Source organism: Camarhynchus parvulus, chromosome 1A (assembly GCF_901933205.1).
Source record: "Camarhynchus parvulus chromosome 1A, STF_HiC, whole genome shotgun sequence".
Taxonomy (NCBI): domain Eukaryota; kingdom Metazoa; phylum Chordata; class Aves; order Passeriformes; family Thraupidae; genus Camarhynchus; species Camarhynchus parvulus.
Genome location: NC_044586.1, coordinates 2,425,397 through 2,440,809, shown reverse-complemented (window position 1 = coordinate 2,440,809; position 15,413 = coordinate 2,425,397). Strand labels below are relative to the sequence as shown.

General features: G+C 38.6%; 1 protein-coding gene across 1 annotated transcript in view; it reads left to right on the top strand.

Moving 5' to 3' along the window:
- PIK3C2G (phosphatidylinositol-4-phosphate 3-kinase catalytic subunit type 2 gamma) overlaps positions 1-15,413 on the top strand; it is a 189,696-nt gene that overhangs the window by 116,850 nt on the left and 57,433 nt on the right. Inside the window, exons 22-23 of the mRNA XM_030960249.1 lie at positions 184-320; positions 2,511-2,680. Of these exons, the coding sequence (XP_030816109.1) occupies positions 184-320; positions 2,511-2,680 (307 nt within the window). The remainder of the gene's footprint in view (positions 1-183; positions 321-2,510; positions 2,681-15,413) is intronic.

The window sequence follows — 15,413 nt, the reverse complement described above, 5'->3', positions numbered from 1 at the left end:
TTTATTTATTATTCATTTTAAACTTGCTTATTTATTTTAACTTATTTACTTATTTTTAACTTTTAACTTTATGGTTTTTTTTTTTTCCTGAATGGAATGATCAAACAACAGGCCTTATGCATTGTCTCTCTGTGTTTTTAAAAGTTGAGGATTTTTCATGCAAACTCTTCTCCATCTGATTAGGACTGGTGCAGATGGTGCCAGATGCTACCACCCTAGCGAAGATCCACAGGGAGTCTGGGCTGATAGGACCACTGAAAGAAAACACAATTAAAAAATGGTTTCACCATCACCATCCTCTGGAATCAAGTTACCAAGAGGTAACATCATAATGAAGCTTATTACACATTTCATGCTATGCCATGGGGGAAAAAAAAAGAACTAAATTAGAGAAGGCAGCAAAAATGAGTGGCTCAGACATGAGACAAACAAGTCTCATGCAGAGAAAGCAGGGAATCCACTTAAATGCCCCTCTCTAGCTAAGGAAATATTGGCTTTTACCAGGTGCATGCTATTGCGTTTTGTATAAATGTGTGTCATAGAGATGTTTTGAAATTTAATTGCAAAGTGAAGAGAAATTGAAATAGAAATTGTCTTGCACTCAGAAAAAAGATTATTTTTTTGGTCAGCTCTTTAAATTCTTTATTTTTTATAAACCATATAAAGTCCTGGCAGATTTCCTGCATTTAGGAAAGACCAGGCAAATACCTAGAGTTGCAGAAATCTGTTTTATCAAAACCACCTGGTCACAGTTGAAATACAGAAGCTCATGCTTTTCATATCTCTTGTTCTCATGGGATACCATGGTAGGCACCTGATTTTATGAAACTAGATGTTCTGCATGAGCCAAAAAATTGTAAATTTTATTTATAGAAGCAAAAGTTTTCCAAGAAAATCTTTCTATCAATTCCTTTCTTTCTATCAATTTCTTGTTGAGTGAGCATGTTCTGAGGCCCCTGAAAAAAATTTTAATTTTTGTGGTTTTGGGACAGTTTTTCTAATCCTTTTTACATGCAAATGATAAATTAGGGGCCAAAATTTCAAATTTAAAGGAAGGCTTCAATTATTTAGCCCTCTGAGAATGAAATACTTTCATAGCAGTTTGTTAGTAGTTGTGGATTATAAATATGTTTGGTAAATTTTAGTAATTCTGTAATTATTCCATAGGCATTTTCTCATCCACATTTTGACTACAAACTCTTGAATTCCTCATATATCATTTGATTCTATTAAACAGGAGCAATCTGTGTAGAATGGGGTTTTTTTAACAAGTTTGTGTGTTTACAGTTTTATGGTAGAAGTGTAGACAACATTTCAATTCAAAAGTGAGGCACTGCTAGTTATTGAGTGAAAAGTTGATTTCTTGCTGCAGCTGCTGTTTGCAAAATATACCATTCATGTGGAATATTCTAAAAACAATTCCTACCCAATTTCTTCCAATTTTTTAAGTATATAAAATGCAGTCAGATCTGATTACATAGGAAATGCATAAAATTACTGCTATGCATTCCCTTTGTGCTTGCTAGTGAATGAACCTTTCTCTTTTTTTACTCCTTCATAATTTTTTACTCATACAGTACTGGATCTAAGGTGCTCAGAAAACTGGTGCAGGACAAGCTTTAATATCCTCATTTTACAGTTGGGTGAACAAAATCACAGAAAGCTTAAGTGTTTTATCCAAGGTCATCACAGTGAGTAAGTAGCACAGCTAGACACAAAATTCAGCCAACTCTTGAGCTGTGGCCTGTTTTGCCATTGCAGGTGGCATCTTGCATCTACAGGGAATTCCTGAAAGCCTAAATAATCATTTGCCTTGGATAAATGTAGGTTTTGTCCAAAAAACATTAAGATCCAGATTAGGATGGTTTGGGTTTCTATATTCTGTTGTATACATTGTGATTTACACTCATGGGACATGAGCTGAATCCTGGAGAAAAAAAATCCATGGCAGTACAAAACAGTGCAGTGGATGTAGAACAACCTGCACCCTTTACAAAGAAAATGGTTACTTTTGTGCATTATTTGTGCAAACTTATTTGCATATAATTTCCTAACAGGTTTCTTTGCAATATGCCTGCAGAACACTGAGCAGAAAATGCCAATTTCCTGCCAAGAAGATTTTTTTTTTAAGCACCTTTTTTCTTAAAGTTTTCTGTAGACTTCCAGAAAAGGTGAAAACCTCATGCATGAAATTGCTCTTGTGCTGTAACTTTGAAATCTTTTAGTGCCATCCCTATACCATTCTTACTCAGACCTGTCTCATGAATCTCTTTTCAAAATTGCCTGGTAAAATTTTAACAGGTTCAAAAGGTTTAACAGTTTGGGTTGTTTTTTTTAACAGATTTAACAGGTTACCAACAAGCATAACATTTGTAAAATTTCATTTTGTAAAAAAATATTTTATTTTTAAAATTTATTTATTTTATTGCATTGTTTTTAATATCACTTTTATTTGTTTGTCACAAACATATCTGGATATTTAATGTAAGAGCTTTTGTTTTACTCCCTAGGCCATAAGGAATTTCTTTTATTCCTGTGCTGGCTGGTGTGTTGTTACCTTCATCCTGGGAGTCTGTGATCGACACAGTGACAACATCATGCTGACAAAAGCTGGACACATGTTCCACATAGATTTTGGGAGATTTTTGGGTCATGCACAGATGTTTGGAAGCATCAGAAGGTTGGTATCTGTAGTAACACACAGTAAACTTGAAAGCAGTGGTCTGAAATTTCACAGCCTTATCAACTCCCATAAAAAAAAATACAAATGAGATTATATTTGCTTTTTGTTTTCTTCCTGTATTTTCCAAAGCAACATGTTTTTGTTGTTTCTTGAAACTTCTAAAAAGTGTAGGAATGACTGGAAAAGGATTAAAATATGTTGGAAATCATTTTTCAGTGTAAAAGAAAAATGTAATTCCTTGCTTGGTCAGGAATTTGAATGATGTAGTTCAGTAGTGACCAGAATAGATGAATTCTGATGTCCATTGTTTTTTTTCCTAGCAGAGGAGGGTTCCTAAAATGGATCCAAATCCATATATCTGTCTGATTGAAAACCTTCTTGTCATATTCAGAGAAGGAACCAAATTTTCCAAATGGACATGGAGAATAATTAAATTATGCCTCTGTGGGTAAATTTGCAAACTTTTTCGTTATCTTTTGAAGTTCCACATCAAACCACACTGAGCTCAGGGGTTGCTTTGCAAATATCTGGTTACCTTGGTAGGTGTGATGTACCTGTGTCATGCTGAGGATAAATCAAACAGTGTGAGCATGTATCCAAGTTCCTAATGTGAAGTTTTTATGAAGGAATGAATTGAAATGGAATAAGGATAAGATAATGCCAGTATACCCAAAAGACAAAGGAGCTGTTATAGCAGAGTAAAAATGGATGAATGATCCCTTTTAGTGATGAGTAGTTCTGTATCTCTTTCATCCATGTTTTCTGAAAACTTCCAGAACAAGTATCAAAATTAAGTTTGAGCTAATTTTCTTATTTATTTTTTGTTTTTTTTTTTTTTTTTTTTGTTAAGCTGGCCTTTTCCTGCTCCAGACTATCTCAGTGTGTTAAACAGACATAACAGCATGGGAGTATTGCTATGAGGGAAGCTGATGAGGATAATAAGTACTTCTAAGTCAAGCAGTCAAAAGATTTAGTTGCAGTGCTTAGAATTATCATCCATCATTTAAGATATGCACCCTTAATCCCCCTCATTTGCTGTGGAAAGAATAAAGCAGAGCAGAGTAATAAAAACATACTCGTGCACACTCCTTCCCAAGTGCTACATCCTTCTCCATAACAAAACTCCTGTTGGAACCTAGCAGGAAACTCCTTGAGTAGTAATTTTCCATAAACAAAAAATTTCCTAGTTGAGTGAACAGCAGGATGAAGCAAATATAGGAGGGGACATAACAACCAAATTTAAATTATGTAGTAGCAATAATAAAAAATAGATATTAATGTTACTGTTTTACAGCTCAGTTATGCTACACTTTCTTATTAAATCTATGAAAACTTAAAATATAATCACTTCCACAAACATCAGCCTACTTTCCCATTTCTCAATGCAGTGTGTTGCTTTTAAGCTACGCAATAAAATCACACATTTAGGACCTCCATTCATGGACTGCCCTCGTGATTCCTTAGGAATATTTGGTCTCCCACCTAGGAGCAGGTTGCAAACACCATGGAATAATCATTGTTTTCCTCAAGCCCTCGGGAAACTGAGCGGATAACGTATTAATGTTTTAGCGATACAGCATTAATGACTATTGTTCTTATTATTTCTATGCACCTTCATAAAATGTAACATATTATTTGTAACACAGGGACATCACATTTTTACAGGTCACAAACTTTAGGTTCTCTCAAAATTTGAAGCTCTCAATGCTAGTTGTATCTACTCATTCCCACAAGGCAAGTCCTGAAACAGCTTTGGCCTCTGGTTTCTTTAACAGCTCTTATATTGCACTTTTATTTGAGTTCTTCTTAGATTTTTGAGGTTTTTTCCACTCCCAGAATATCGTACTCTAAAATAATATTGAAAAAACAGCAGCACAGTGCTGCCCAATCTAAGAATTATTAGTGCTGACCCTTGGGGAGTGTTGTACAGTAGATATTTTACATACCTTTCTGCTTTAAAGAATGCAAAGCACCTGATGCAAATCCCTCTACTTAGGGTTTGCACACATCATACAAACCTTTTTTGTGTGTGAGTGTAAAATGAAATCTGTGCAGATCAATGAAGTGTCCCTGCCCAAAGTGTATAAAACAAGCATTCCTTACAGAGCTTTGCAAGCTGGTTACATTTCCTGCTCTCAGGGAGTGCTTTTTTGTCATTACAAAAATATAATTCCTCAGAAAACTTCCTGGGGATAGGTCTTGTGCTGCATCCAGTCCTTCTTCTGAGGGAAGTGAAGTTCTGGGAGTGCTTTGGCAGCCAGGGGCTCACACATGTGGGCTGCAGCTCTTCTGTCACACCCAATCTGAGTCTCCAGAGAACCTGGTAGAGCTGACACATTCATCCAGTCACTCTCAATTTTGCATTCCTGACTGTAAAGACCTTGAAAAGGGGATTAGTAAACTTTTCTACTTCCTGCCTTCATCTTTAAATGATATCCAATAAATCTGCTCCGTTTTGGTTTCAAGTCAAAAATCAGTTCTTCCTGATGTGAGAAGGAAGAGGAATCAGGAACTTTCTTTCTCTATGTGCCTGCACAGTGCAGTAAATATCTTAAATAGTATCAATAACCCATCTTTCCTTGGATCTATGGTGCCTTGAGAAGGCTGAGCTGGAACAGAGGCTGGGCAGAGTTACAGAATAAAGCAGGGATTTATTCAAAGGATCTCCTCCATGGATGCACCTTGGGCAGCACAAGAGCCCAGCCAGGGCTGCACCCAAGATGAACCAAAATGGCCCCAAAATGCACAACCAGGCACGGGGTCTGTCCCTGGGATCAGTTCTGCTCCATCTGCACCTTGCAGTTCATTGTCCCATTCCAGCTTTAGCCCCTGCAGTCCCACCCTGCTTGTTTTTCTCTCTCCAGCCCACGGTGTTTGTGCTCTTGGGCTGAGATTTGGATCATTTGTCCTTGGTGCCCAGCTGGAGCAGGAATTGTTTTGTCTCCCTGCTCTGTGCACAGAGCTCACCATCCCCTCATGTGAAGCCCAGACCCACACACTAAAGCAGCACAGAATCTGAAAATATAAAAGCTAAAACATGAGGCATGATCTAGAGCTAATATTTCAGTAGTGTTGGAGGCAGACTTATGATCTAACCAATAGCATAATAACAGAGGGCTTGGCAGAAGAGTTATTCCCTAAGTCCCATAGGGAACTTTCCTACTGAACCATGAGATTTCATTATCTTCTCTTCCTATTTTTTTTTAATCACACTGAATGACACCTTCTGCTAACAGTAATAAAATGCTCCTTTCATTCTCTAACCCAGCCTCCACTTCTGACCTTACATTCCCCCAAAACAGGCAAGTCTGCAGGTACACTCCAAACTGTACAAAGAAATATTTGTTGTTTACTTTCTTCATATAACTGCCTTATTCTTCATCCACTGAGTGTCCTGTGGGAATCATCTCAGACCCAGTCACACATAAATCAGTGTAATGTTGTCCAGATAATCATCCGGGACTAGGTCAGTCCTGATCAAGTGGTTTGGAAGAAGGTGTCGGGATCATGGTTTTACCTGCCATGCTTTGCTCACCTTTGTTTTCTCCCTTTCAGTTCTGACCAGCTCCTTTTGAACATTCCTTCCTTGGTGAATTAAGCAGCCAGAAATTTATTTAAATCCTGTGCTAACTGAACTAATCCAAAATTCAGCAGACAATCACATCCTCCCCTCTACCAGTCACTTCCAGCTCTGTCGTCTGTCATTTTCCGCTCAGGGATGTGCAGTGTGAGATTTGGTGGCAGGACACAAAGTGATGCAGCTCATGGCACACTGCAAATCCGCCTTTTGATAACATCAGGGTCCATTCTTTTCCTCAAAAACCCAGTCATCCTGATTACCCCCAGCACTCACTGGCCTTTTCATTTCCCTGATCTGAATCACAGAGACCTTCTTGTCTCTTTGCCAAACTAATCCTGGCTCTTGGCATGGCTTTCCCAGAATGTAAATCTGCTAAGCTGGTTTTCTTCTACAAAGTTAATTACTACAGGCAGCCTGACTATTCCTTTGGGAAATTCCAGTTATTAGGAACTTCCAAAAATATGGGAAAATTATGTTTCCCACACCTTCTTCCTAGGTTGATGTTTTATTATATTGAGAAGAATTTCAGAACATCTGAGTATATAGAAATGTAGTGCCTCTTTTTATTTTAAAAGTAACACGTTTCATTTTTAGTGTTAACAACCTAAAATGCATGTTAATGTCTCACTAGAAGTGCTGATTTAAAAAAAAATCTTTTCAGGTATTTCTTTCTAAAAAAGTGTTGGCACGTGGACATGGAAAATAAGTTCTATCTGCATTTTTTGATTTTATTGTATCAAGGTTTGTTCTCTTTTTTTCTTAAAAAAGGAAAAATAGGGAAGAAGGAATTTCAGAATAACACATTTTACTTTTTGCTTTTTACCCTTTTAAAACTTTATTTAGAGTACCCACACAAAGTCAAAAACTTGAAAGTAAAAACTTGAAAGCATAATCACTTTTTTTTTTCTAAATTTGTGCATGAAAACTTCTACCAACCTGTATGAGATGTTGAAAGATTTTAGTGGGTATTTTCAGTGTTAAGAATTCATTCTCTGCAGTGTATATTTATTTTTCTGACATGATAGGTCTGGATTTATTGGTTTCTGTGAAATGGTAACTCCTAATTCTTTGCCACTATTCATTTTCAACACTTCCTGTATGCCACTCTCCAAAAATCTCTGCCTGCAACCCTGAAAAGATTTAATTTCATGACTTAAAGCACCTTAGTAGCCCAAATGATCTTAACAAGATTATAAAGATGTTTAAAGCCTACCATCCACATAAAGAATGAAAGATGAAAACAAAAACCTGTAGGTGAAACAGCATCATCTCCAAGGTGGCAAGGGGTTTGAATTTATCAGGGAAGAAGTCCATCACTTTTGAAAGTCAAAAATTTGTCCCAAATTGAGCACCAAGAGCACAGGCTGAGTCTGAGAGCACATGAACAGCACAAACTGCAGTCAGGGAGCTCAGGTGCACTTTGTCTTTGGCTGTATTGAGCCTGGATCCTAGTTTGCCCTCGTTCTTTCTTTCTTTGTTTCTTGGTGGTTTTTATGTTTTGTTTTGGTTTTGGTGTGGGTTTTTGTTGTAGTTGTTGTTTTTTGGTGGTTTTTTTTTGGTTTTGGGTTTTTTTGGGTTTTTTCAGTACTATCCTCTTGTGGAGGGAGTTCAACCTGAAATGCTTTGGAATCAGAGTCAATTATGTTCACTGCCTGCTTCATATCTTCAATATTTTTTTGTTATCCTTTTCCAAGTGCTCAGACAATTAAGGGAGGCACTGTTTTTCCATACAGTGTCTGTATGGATTTGACCAGAACGGGATATGATTTGATCATATCCAGTTCTGTTCATGCAAGAGCCTTGTTCTTTTTGTTGAATTGAGTTTCCTGGAAACCAGTTCTTGTCTGCTGCAGCTCTCAGAATCCTTCTTGGCTTCTCCTTCACTCCAAGAGTGCCATAAACTGCTTTCCTAGCTTCACTTTCTTGAAGGAGTTATCAGGTATTCCTGTTAATAATCACATGGGCCGGAGGAGCTGCTTGATGTTTCCAGAGCCATCAGCAGAATTCCCTCTGCTTTGGGAGATTGGCTGCACTTGAGGTGCTTAAGTAACTTTTTATCAAATTCCCCTCTTCTCTCCTCTTCCCTCCTTCTCATTTTATTAGCCACCCTGAGATTTATTGGTAGGATATGGCTCCAGAGATGGGAAGTTTAACAATAAAATAGAAAGAAAAGGGAGGAAAGATATCATGGTCACTGTCCATTTTGATTATGGTTTTATTTGTTATCCTTTTCAAAGTGTAACTCTTTATAGGGATGTGTATTTTCTCCTCCCTGCTCCCATCAGAAACATTGTGTTGTATCACCCCTTTCTCTGAAAGCTTTCTATACACACTTTTTTGTGTTCAAAGGAGCTGTTCTCACATGCACTCAAACATACATTTATATTCAGAGGAAGCTCTTCTCATACACAGTCAAGTATACATCAAGCACTTCTAAGTTAATCTCTGTTTCTTGGTCTTCTTTTTTTTTTTTTTTTTTTCTTTTGCTTGTTCTTCACACTACCCCTTTGTCCTTCATCCTTAACTGGAAAGCATGCTGATGTATTTAATTCATGTAGGATTTCATCCCCTGCCCCGAGGAATTCCTTTGCAATTCAATTTCTTCATCACTGGTTTATTTCTCTGTTTTGCCTGGTGATATACAAATGCCCTGCAACCATCTATTACTGTGTTTTCTAAATATCCATCTCATACTGAAAAGGCCTGTTAGCTGAATATTCCATGGGTAGGGCTTCTGTTCTGTTCCCACTTGTTCTGTTTCTTTTAAGGCACCTTTTAGGTCCCAGTTTTAAACTATTTTTCACTGCTGAGAGCTAGTCAGGACACAAAAAGCAATTGTCCAACAATCTCTGTTAACAAGAGGAATTGCTGCAATCTCCTTGGGAGTTAACTCTTAAGTGGTTCATCAATAGGGTTAGTATGAACTCTAGCAAACACAGAAAGTGTGATAGTCCTAGAAAATGGTAGATAAGGCACTGGGAGTGCTGCACTGAGCACTGCCAAATGTGGGTATTGGAGGTGAAGGGTGGAAAGGATTGAGCTCCACCTGGATGCTGTTTTGCAGTCTGATTGCTGGTGGCTGAGTGCAGGCTGCTTGAGCTGTGTCTGTCAGAATGGAGGAGCCCAGCTCAGTCTAAGGACACAGGGGAGCTTCCTAACCAGTCAGTGCTGGCAACAGAACAACGTCTCAAACTATTCAAGTATGTTCCTAAAGCAGAGCAGATCTTTCAGGGAGGATCTTTTCAGGAATCTTGCAGCTAACTGCAGGGAATGGTTGAAATTCTGTGACCTAAGTGAATAAATTCTGTGCTCAGGCTGTGGCAGAACTGGGGATTGCAGTGAAATCCATCCAGAGGTGCCTCCAGGAGTTTCTGTGTTCCCATAATGAGCCTTGCCAACTTCCCTGCTCCATGGCAGGGATCCAGATGGGTGCCTGTGGCAGCACACTGCAAGTACTGGGTCTGTCCTAGGAGCTGTGCCCGTGTGTGAGCTCAGCTGTCACCTGCCCCGTGACCTGTTCTTGGAGGCACGGAGTCAGTGGTGATTGGGACTGGGGCATATGACTGGGTTCTTTCTGGGTATTAGATCATATTTCCTGATGTTTCCACGGGCAGGCTTGTTTATTAATATGCCAGCTTTAGTAACTATTGCTTGACTTGTGACTCTTTATTGTTTGAATATTTCTTTTTCTTTCTTGATGTGCAACTATTTGATAATTATTTTTAAACACCTGAATAGTGATTTTGATCAACAAATAACCATTTATGTCTTACAAATGATATGTTCCAGTGTTAAATTTGAAGATTGGTGCCACAAGTCTGTTCTAGAGATGCAAAGCCATAAAGGTGCTTTCCAGGTGTCCCTGGACTGACTTGCTGCTGGCTTTAGCTGTGATGTGGAGCACAGGGCTGGCTGGGCAGGAGGAGCTGGGCAGGTCCCCGTGCAGCCTGAACTGGAGCCACTCCTGGGGGCACAAAGAAGGGGCTGTTTGTAGGCACAGAGTCAGTGGTGATTGGGGTGGGGCTGTGCCCAATCATCCCTAACTGGCCCCAGCTGTGCCCAATCATCCCTCATGAGCCCCAGCTGTGCAGCACAGGTGAGCAGCATTGAAGGGAACGAGCCATGGAGTGCCCAGGGGCACTGCCCAACCCCAGAGGGCACACAGGGGCACTGCAGCAGCAGCAGGGCACAAAAGGCTGGGCTGAGGGACAAGGAGAGCAGATGCTGCAGCCTGCTGGATTGGAATGGTGTTCCTGTGTGTGGGCAGGTGCCTGAAGCCTTCTGAAGAGGTTTGGGGTGAAGCTTTCTGATATTGTATGGTGACTGTGTGTTGTGGCTGTCTCAGCTATAACATGTACTGTCAGCACAGCAATCCTTCAGGACCAGATGGGATCAAATCTCTGGGATTTACCCACTCACCAGCTTCCACTGGCCCGTAGAGAAAGGGATTTCTGTTGAGTCACGTTCCCTTGCACTCTGTGCAGGCAGAGGGGCACAAGTGAGTATCTGCTCTGACTCAGTTTACAGGGGGAAACTCGATGTTAGCAGAACAATGAACCAGAGCCCTTAGCTTAGGTGAAGATTACAGCTTGTTTTCCTCTATGTCCATTAAACATAATTAAATCTCAATGCCACCAATTCAGTTACTGACAGGAACACATGAATCTTTCAGAATAGAACAGTCCAAAGTGTTGAATGCTGCTTTCATGGCTGATCAAAATAGTGGGTATGTTCAACGCAGTGATTTGGCTGAAAAGCTAACATTAAGGCTGTGATAGTAAAAAATAATATTACCAAACTTGATACACATAAAAGAAGAATTAACTTAATTAATAAATAAGGTCATAATAGTTTAAGAACTATCTACCTAAGGAATTCAGGAATTTCTTTCTAGTTTAATACTTTCACTTCTAAAGGTAGACATTACATGTATATATGTAATATGAAAAATAGATCTATAATATGAAATATATAATATAAAAAATACTGTGGGTAAAACTGCAATCAGAAATGAGGCTTCAGATTTGTAGTTTGAAATCTTTTCTTGCAGTAGATATCTCAAACAGCAACAGAAATGACACGATATAGAGTAAAAACCATGTAAACTGTTATAGGCCTGATAATTGAGATTAAGAATGTAGGTAAAAAAATACGAGATGCAAGTTTTAATTGACCAGGACATGTAGGTTACTTAAGCCAATGCTCAGGGCATTGGGAAATCTTTCTGTGTTACGGGAATGAGGTCAGTACTAAATTCAGACTAGTTTACCCAAGGCTGTGTCCAGCGAAATCCCAAAACCTCCCAGGATAATCTTCCAAGGCAACCTGTTTCAATATTTACTTTTTCTCATAGTGAGGATTTTTTTATATTTTTAACGGCAAGTCAGAACTTCAGCTGGTTCAGTTTTCTCTCTTATTCTTGCCTGGATCCATTGTTTTTGAGCCTCTTGTAGATGCAAAAAAATCCCTCTGGCCTCTTGAAAACCTCTTATCTCCTGGCTAAACAAGCCCACGTTCCTCAGCTTCTCCTTACAGGCAAGTGCCACCATGAAGTTGGTGACTTACTCCAGTTTAGTGACATCTTTCAAGTTTTGGCGGGGTATGAACTAATAAATGTTGAGTGGAACATCTTTACATGTGGCATCTTTCAGTATTTTCATAAGTACCATTATGATGGGATAGAAAATGTGTTTGTTCATTTTTCGGTAGAGGCCCTTTGAACCAGGTTTTGGTTGTGGTGGAAATTTGGATTAGCAGATTTTAGAAAGGGATCTGAGAGTTTTACCACAGCCAGATATGAGTTGATGATAAGATACTGGATAGAAAAGCTTGAAATTTGAAGTAATCCTTTTGTTTCACTTTGCACTTCCAGGGAAATAACTTACCCTGGCATATTTTTAACGTTTTTTACTTTTAGAAAAATGGAGATAAGGAGCCCAGGGAAATTACACGGAGACCAGAAAAAAAGCAATTAAAATCACTGGACATCTGAAATACAAGACTTGTGAGAAAAGGTGGAAGCAGTTGTCCACAGAAGATTGAGGAAAGACATGGTAATAGTCTGCAAATACTTTAGAGGCTGCTGTAAGGAAGATGGGATCTTCATGTTCTCTTAGGAAAGAACAAGAATTAATAAGATGAAAGCACAGCAAGAGTTAGATTAGGCATTAGGGAAAAAATGCTGTGAGGGAACATCCTGAAACAGAAATTTGATAGGGAGGTTGGAGAAGAAGTCTATCATAAAAATCTTTAAGAATAGGCTAAATAAGAATGCCAGAAGCATGTTTATGGTCTTGTCCTGATAAGAAGAAAAATGAAGCATCTCTTGTGGCCCAGGCACATTTCTTTGTTTGCTGGTGATGAATTGTGTTGTATGGTTGTTCCCTGTTTCATTATTTAATATATAAAAGGAGTGCCATTGATTATGGCTTTTTACTGTGTCTACAAATGTCTATGATTACTATGATTAAATATTTTCACTTGGCTTTAGAGAAAGAAGCACTCATGTTCATTTATTTTGTGTTCTTCAATAAGCTTTTGGCTTTTGCTGCAAAGGATGTCAGCAGTCAAGCACTCCCTAAAAGCTTTTCCTGTTTTATTGGATACATCTAAATTCCACATAGTCGTGCTGAATATTATCAGTTACTCTTGACTCAGACAAAATGATTTTAAAAGCAGTCAGGGAATACATGGTGCGTTTTAGTGCTGAGCAGCTGATTTTTAAATTTCAGAGTTCTGTGTGGTTTCTCACACATTGTCCATGTGAAAACTTTGACTGCAGCAGATTTATCTCATTGCATTAATGAGTGTGACTTGGACTTTTCCATTGGGAAGCTTAGATTGGAGCAAAGGTCATTTGTTGTTGGTTATCTCAATGTGTTTTTCCTGCTTAACATAAAAAGAAGTCAGTGTATGATTCTTAAATGTTCTATACCGTGAGATTCAGAGTAGGAAGAACTAAAACCATTGTTGACCTTACAAGCTTTGTTAATCAGTTTACATCTAGCGTTCCTATCAAATCCTGCTGCTCTTACTGGTTTTCTTGGAATGCAGCATAATTCCAGCCCACAGTGAAGTCCCAGCAGATGTTCCCATCACCCCAGACCAAGTTTATTTTTGTGTGATGATCTCTTCATTTCCTTGAGGTTTCCTTTCTTTTTTTCCCCTCTCATGATTTATCATCCAAACATTCATAATCTCCAGAGGAACTGCAAACACATTCCCATGAAAATCTTAAATCTCTAAAAGAAAAAAAACACAATAAAAAAAGGCAAGAAAAGAATAAACCCCCCATGAAGTAGCCTTGTTTCTCACTGAATGGCTTGAGTAAACTCTTTTGTCACAGCCATAGTAAAGTCTTCAAAGTCCAGGACTGCAATCAGACTCTGTCATAAACAGGAGTATTGCCTTTTTGACTGATTTCTACTCTAAAACCAAAGGGTTCATTAATCTCATCTACGGCTATAGTGAGGGGGAAAAGAAAAAAGGAAAGAAAAGAGTAGGCAAGGTGTGATAAGGTAGCTTTAATGATTTTGGGGGCTTTATTGGCTGTACATCTTTGGTCAATCTCAAGCCATACTAGTTCTCTCAGTGAGGCTTTTCTTTTCTAAAGTAATGGTACCAGACATTATAATTACACATAGAGGTGTTTCAACCATGCTTCAGTTCCATATTTCTTTAGCACACCATAAATAAGAAAAAAAAGGCTTTTGGTCTACAGAGATACGGTGAAAGGCTTTTACTTGGAAGTCCTTCATCATAGCAGGTTTTTTTAAACTGATGCCAGGCATTTCTTCAGTTTGATGGATGCAGCAAGTTGTATCAATACAGATTTTAGGCCAGGAGGGTCTTGTCCCACTGGCTGTTAAACAGTCATTGGTCATCAAACATGCATGTAAAGTATTGTAGGCCTTAGCTGTGGTCTTGAGGGTGCTTTGGGTAAGAAGTATTTAATGTTTTTAATTTCTGGATAAGTCCATGTGAGCAAGCTGTGTGATAGATAGAGGTCCAGGTGAAGGCTGTTGTTCCCAGGCCTTTGGGTGCACTGCTCATATTCTGAATAAAAGCCAGGATGGAATGTGATCTTGGCAATCTGCCTGTTAAAGGTGTCCTGATTTAAATACAGAAATTCAGAACGGCACCAGGGTGAGGTTCATTTGCACAGGGTTTGGTACATGCAACAACAGGGCACTCATTGCTTTTTTCCTCCTGGACGCTGAAACAGCCTCTATTTGCTGATGTAAATTTTCCCTTCATGACGGACAGTGACTAGACTTGGCTGTTTGTGATTTTGCTGGAGAATTTTCCCTTCTGGTTTATTATTATCCAAAGGAGTTTGTGGAAGCAGCAAGGAACATTTTACATCTGTGCACAGACATTCATCCTGTCAATTGGTTTTCCAGAATCCTTTATGTTCTATTCAGGGAGTGCCTCTTCCCACTGAAACTTTATTTTATAATGCTGTTGTGAGAAATGGCTGTGTTGTTCCTTCTAGTGAGTCTTGTTTCCCATATTCCAAGTTCTCCCATATTCTAATTTTTTTTTAATTTACAGTGGAAAGTGTTCCCTTTGTGAACAGCCAGCTTATTTTCTGGAGCTTCAGCATCCAGGTTTTGCAGGGTTTGCCTTGTGGGAGAGGCTCTGGTAGCAAAAGACCTTAAACAGAACAGGAGAAATCTAATTCCTACATCATTTATTGCATGTTGACAAGAGAGGACTGGCTTAATGCCCTAGAACTGAATATGTTCTAAAACAGATACTGAGAAATTTAAAGATTTAAAAAAAGATACTGAGAAATTTAAGAACCTTATAAAACTGATTTCAGTCATCCCACAAATAAAATTAATTTATAAATAATACAAATATTAAAATATCAGTCATGTGTTCACAGAGGTCCTTTAGCAACAACAGTAAGAGAAATGATTAATGTTGCAGTCATTCCATGATGGGGACTTTGGCCCACAGCCCAACCCAGCAATGTTAAACACTGTATTTCTTCTAGGAAAGTAATTTCTGATTGCAGTATCTATTTTCAGCTCAAGTAGCTCAGTGTGGGAGGCTTGGACTGGTTCAGAAAGGGCTGTGTTTTTCTGGTGTCATTGTGTCTCAATGCAGTTGGACCTCAGAAATCAAATATCAATTTTGAACAAA